This window comes from Nicotiana sylvestris, chromosome 2 (assembly GCF_000393655.2).
Source record: "Nicotiana sylvestris chromosome 2, ASM39365v2, whole genome shotgun sequence".
In the NCBI taxonomy this organism is placed as follows: Eukaryota; Viridiplantae; Streptophyta; class Magnoliopsida; order Solanales; family Solanaceae; genus Nicotiana; species Nicotiana sylvestris.
The window spans coordinates 107,676,054-107,681,922 of record NC_091058.1 but is presented as its reverse complement, the minus strand read 5'-3'; the positions used below and the strand labels follow the sequence as shown (position 1 = coordinate 107,681,922).

At 36.8% G+C, this 5,869-nt stretch overlaps 1 protein-coding gene across 1 annotated transcript; it reads left to right on the top strand.

The window, feature by feature from the left end:
* Positions 1-575: 575 nt before the first annotated feature.
* On the top strand, positions 576-4,498 carry LOC104218017 (probable protein phosphatase 2C 63). Its single transcript, XM_009768412.2, has 4 exons — positions 576-992; positions 1,559-1,941; positions 3,498-3,734; positions 3,934-4,498. The coding sequence occupies exons 1-4, from the start codon at positions 746-748 to the stop codon at positions 4,195-4,197; spliced, it is 1,131 nt and encodes a 376-aa protein (XP_009766714.1). The 5' UTR covers positions 576-745; the 3' UTR covers positions 4,198-4,498.
* The last annotated feature ends 1,371 nt before the right edge of the window (positions 4,499-5,869 follow it).

Below are 5,869 nucleotides of genomic sequence, written 5' to 3'. Positions count from 1 at the left end.
TGAGAGTATCGGGGCCATGACCCCCATGTCCGATTCGAACCCCAAAGGCCTCGGAGTTAGATAATCGAGCACGACCTATAAAAGGCCGTAATATTCGCAACCAGCCAAATATCACGGCATGTATCGGCAGAGAGTCGGTGATTAGTTAAACAAAAGATTTTTACCTTTTATGGAATTGTACTTAGGGTAAAACTCACCTACTATATAAAGGGGGGTCTAATTATTCACGAGAGACATGGTAACACGCATATCAAGGCAATATACTCTTATTTTTTCTATTATTCAAAGTTATCACTTTTGTTTATCAGTGCTTTGTTATTGTGAGTATGGGATATTTCTTAAGGTTGTTATTGAGTCCGAAATCACCCTCCTTTAATGAGTTGATAATTTATTACATCATTTATTTGTCTAATCTAACGCAATTTCTCACTTGTATTGAATTAATCCGTATATCCTTAAAACCACATAAAAATTTAATTGTTATCCATTTTTAGGATAAACACATTAATTTTTAAGTTCCACACGAGGCTTCACACCATGGTGTAAATACAATTTTGTAGCTGTTCAATTTTTCCACACGCGTAATTCTCGTGGGTCGAGCCTCTAGTCTTCTCTTCTTCCTTATGGAAAAAAAGTCTAGTCTTTGTTCCAATGTACGCTTACCAATAAATACGTAAGTCTTGTTACTTTTTCTGCATTTTCTTCAACAACCTTTTCCCAGCAGTTGAGCATAGCAGTGTGAGAGATGTTAAGTTCCTGTTTAGGAAGCTGCTTTGGTGGTGGCGATGGTGATGGTCTTATGTGGCACATGGACTTGAAACAACATGCCACAGGTGACTATTCGGTTGCAGTGGTTCAGGCCAATTCACTGCTTGAAGACCAGGGTCAAGTATTTACAACACCTTCTGCTACTTATGTTGGTGTTTATGATGGTCATGGTGGCCCTCAAGCTTCTCGCTTCATCAACAACAACCTTTTCCCTTACCTCCAAAGTAACTCTTATCTCCCTCTTTATACTATCAAAGTTTGAGTCTTTGAGTTTTAGAGCGAGTCTTGTAGGACCTTTACTATTTGTTGTTTCTTGTCAGTCGTCTAGGTCTAATAACAAAAGTATGCTAGTACAATTTTTCTGCTTTGTCAGGTGGAGAATTCTAACCTAGCATTAGTACAATTTTTCTAACACCTTGATTGTTGGATTCTCTTCTAGTACTTTCCGTTTTATTTTTGTTTTGTATAATCTTGGCCTGAGATGAATATAAATGGGGAACATTTGTTAGTGAACATTCATATAAGCGACCCCAACTTATTTTGGACTAAGGCATAGTTGTTGGGTTGTTGTTGCTTGATTGTTGGATTCTGTGATGATTTACTTATGCTGTTAAAATATCATGAGATTGAGGGGATTCTTTGAGAAAATTATATGTGGACTGGAAGAGAAAGGAAATGAGCTTGTTCAAATTGTGGAACGGTTCAATTTTTGAATATCTTAATCAATGTTGTTAGAGATATTGGAAATTGCTCGGATTGTTTTTCATTTCCTTATTTTGGTATACTGTAGAGATTGCATTGGAAGAAGGAGGAATGTCTGAGGACGTGATCAGGAAAGCATTTGATGCCATTGAGGAGGGATTCTTGCGGTTAGTGAAGCAGTCTTGGCTGGATCAGCCTCAGATTGCTTCTGTGGGATCTTGTTGTCTTGTTGGAGCAATTTCGAAAGATAAATTGTACGTGGCAAATCTTGGGGACTCCAGGGCAGTGCTCGGCAGGAGAGTGGCGACTGGCCAGACGGGTGATTCAGCAACAGTTGTGGCCGAACGTTTGTCTATAGATCATAATGTTGGGGTTGAGGAGGTAAGGAAAGAGGTAGAGGCACTGCATCCAGATGATTCTCACGTTGTAGTCTACACTCGAGGGGTTTGGAGAATCAAGGGTATAATTCAGGTATCTGTTCTTAATTCCTACTTTCTTCTGTCCTATAATGCAGTCGATAATTTTGATTACTCTTTTAACTCATTCATGCTTCTTAAATTTGTTTACTAGGCTTCCTGGTATTCGGATTGAGTTATCTAGAATAAACATAAACTTTGTCAGTTGCAAGTAGACTTCTTTACCAATTTAGAATCTTTTCATCTCTTTGTCTCATTCCCTCTACATGCTCTTTTTGTGTTTTTCATTGATATATAGTTCTTGAACTCCATATTTCTGGACACGAAGGTGGGGATGGTATTGGTGTTGAGCATGGGATTGGGGATTGTAATAATTGATACATCCTTATTTAGACATTTACCAGTAGTTACTGGGCCTCCAAATGATGAAGACTAGTCGGTCCTTTGGGATATGTTGTATTGGCATAGTTGATATGACTGGAATTGTCTCAATATGGTTGTAGTTTCTATTCAATCTAACAGACGTATGGTGCAAGGAGAAAATGGTCAGAGCTCTTTTCAGTTCTCAATTCCGACTTTTCATCAAGTTTACGATGGGCCATCTTTTGTTACTCTAACGATCAAGATATGCTAAAAGTTCGCCAAGTATGCGATATTGTGAAAGTAAGAAGTTATAGAAGCTAGACAAGAAGGAATATTGTCTTTCTTTTCTGAACTAAGGTTCTTTTCCTCACACACAAATACAAACATTTATATTCATGTAGTTGAAATAGGTTAAACCTTTCTCTGACTCGAGTGCATTGTGAAGAAGATGCCCCAAAATCTCTGGTGAATCAACGTTGAGACTTCTAATTTATGTGCCAGTTATGTTGATGCACTTATAGCAAGTTGAGGCTTACATGCTAAATATGCTGATGTCAAGACTTTCTTGAGTGCCTCTTTTGGGTTCAAATGAGCTTTTATCTAATGTTTCTGAGGCTAAAGACTATATGTTATCCTGTCTCATTAGCTTCTAAACCAATCACCTTATACCCTTATCAGAAACAAGCCACGTCATTTGCGGATTATGTTGGTGCACTTATAGCAAGTTGATCATACCTTTTAAACATGTTGTATGTCAAGTTCTTACTGAGTGCCTCTTTTGGTTTTGGCAACAAATATGCTTTTTTCTGCTGCTTTTTAAGGTTTTTAGACCTTGTGTCAAATTAATTTCTCTTTTTCAGTGTAGTACAAGACATCTCCCATTTAGTACTTCAGGCAGCATCAAGTTTGATCAGTTGCACCTATGAGATTCAAATCAAGGCCTAATTTTGTTGCAATCTGATTCCTATGTATAGACACAAAGGAATCTCCTTTCCCCTATATTCTTTTGCCCTTATTCCTTAACCACTTTATAGTAATTTTTTTAGTTTTTTGGTAACTATAAATTGTAGCAGGGGCTACATGGTGCTGATCTTCCAACTTGGATCATTTATTTTAATTCTGCAGATTCCCCTTGTTATTAGAAAGATGTCAAATAAAGTGTGAACTATCTATTTTTTATTAATAATTTCAGAGAGTATCCTATGGTTTGAGAAAATGCATCTAATGTTGTTTATTGGCCTGAACCAGGTTTCTAGATCAATTGGAGATGTCTATCTGAAGAAACCTGAGTTTAGCCGAGATCCTCTCTTCATACAATATGGATATCCTATTCCTTTAAAAAGAGCTGTAATGTCAGCAGAGCCTTCTATCTTGATCCGGAAGATAAGACCAGAAGACTTATTTTTGATATTTGCATCAGATGGCCTATGGGACCAACTAAGCGACGAAGCAGCTGTTGACCTCGTTCTGAAGAATCCTAGAACTGTGAGTATCGTCCCTCCTGTTTTGTCAAGTTCTTTAATTTATGGAAATTAACAGTACGTCAATCCATTTAATTATCTGTAAAGTGAGTGTAGTCTCTTATTTCAACAACTCCGTGATTCTGTGATCAAACTTCTCTTCCATTTTGGACATAATTAACTAATGAGTAAGATAAGTGATAATTCCTTTCCCATTTCTCCAGGGAATAGCAAAACGATTAGTGAGAGCTGCCCTTGAGGAGGCTGCAAAGAAGAACGAAATGAGATATGAGGAAATCAAACGACTAGAGAAGGGGGCAAGACGGCATATTCACGATGATATAACAGTTATTGTTATATATTTGGATCGCCAGGACATGTCCGCAAATGCTAGATTGAACATCGTTAAGGGCACAAGCGTCCCTGTCGACATATACTCTCTGAACTCCGGTCATCAAGGAGAAAACACATCTTCTGTTTCCCCATGAACAATGTCTAGTACATGTATCGGTATACCATCTTGTAAATACGTCGCCTTGGAATTGAAGAGTTTTTTTCATTGGACTTTTAGATAACAACCAGAAGGACCAACCATGTACATATACCTTGATGTACATGTACCTTCTGTATTGGAGTTGATAGGACTAAGCTGATGACATACCAGCTCGGCCTTCCTCTTTGGTTTTTGACTCTGTCGTCGAAAAAGCTATATCAGTACTTCCCTGGAAATTATACTAAAACTGCATGTTGAAAGTTCATAGATGAAATGAAATTACAGTTTCTTCTCTATTTGAATATTCCATGCTTTATTTGATAATCTTCTCGCTGATAGACAAATCTAAGACAACTCTTAAGGATTTCAGAATGTTTAACAGACCGCAAGGGTAAATAAATGAGACACGTTTACATTTAAAGGAAAAATTAAAATTGGGGATCCTCAATTTAGTAGCCCAGGGACCCAGCTTCTCAGGTAAAAACAAGATTTCCCTTCATTTAGGCACACCTGAAAAAGGTCCTAAAACCAAGAAATTTTGGCCAAAATTGAAATCCCAATATTTGGTTAGTTAGCTCAACAAGGAGATTTGCACAAATCTGTTTCAATGTTTTTCTTAAAATGTGTGCAAAAATTTTAAACACAGATAATGTAGGATCAAAAAGTAGGCCAAATACATATAACAACCCCAAGAACTTTGACAAAAAAACTCATTTTTATTTCATCTTTATATTTACCTGTAAAACAGTACAGTTGAATTTGTTACATGATTTATAGACACGTGAATTAATTTGATCCAGAAATATGAAATAAATAAGAACAAAAGTAAGATTATAAAAATAAGCATGGGTATGAATTTAGCTTTTCCGATAGCAATAGCAAGAACAATACTAAGAATAAACTAAAGAGTGCAATTTGATAGAATAAGAGCTGATTTTAGATTTTGTGTACAGAATGTTTCATATTCTTCAATGGATACAAATTCTCCTATTTATAGCTCTATTCAGGAAGACAAGATCCCCAAATCAAGCTCTTCTTGAATGAGAATAAAACTCCTATTGATAGTTGTATAACGATCGGTCATTAATTCAGAGATTCTTTGTAACAGCTTCTCATTAACTGCTATCTTTTCCAACCGATGTATCCCTTTAAAATTTTGTCCTCGATTTCGGCTATCCTCGGAACTTACCCAGTACCGATCACATATTCATAACCGCTGCCAGCCTTTCGCTAACTCATCTCTTATATGTCTCTAGTTCCACGTGTCATCTCATCATTCATCCACCTGTCGCTAATCAATTTTATCCAATACAGATAGTCCCCCTACTTTTCGATGATAATACTTTAGTGTTACCGAGAAGTAGATAAAACTTCTTACATTAACAGGTAAGTTTCTGAGTGGTTTCTGACACTTGAAAGGACGCATGTCTATTCGCATTTAATGACTTGAACACGTGTTACCCCGTGATTCGGCAAATATTTTTGACAGCTTTCAAGGTAATCATGACCATGAACTTTTTCATCTATAAACTTCTCCACTACTCACCACTTTTATTCTTTGCTTTTACAAACTCTTCTTCTTTTTCTTCGAATTTCCTTAACATCCTACTGCAAACTCCCTCTTCCTCAGCAAAATCTCACTACTCAAATTTCTTATCACCATGTCT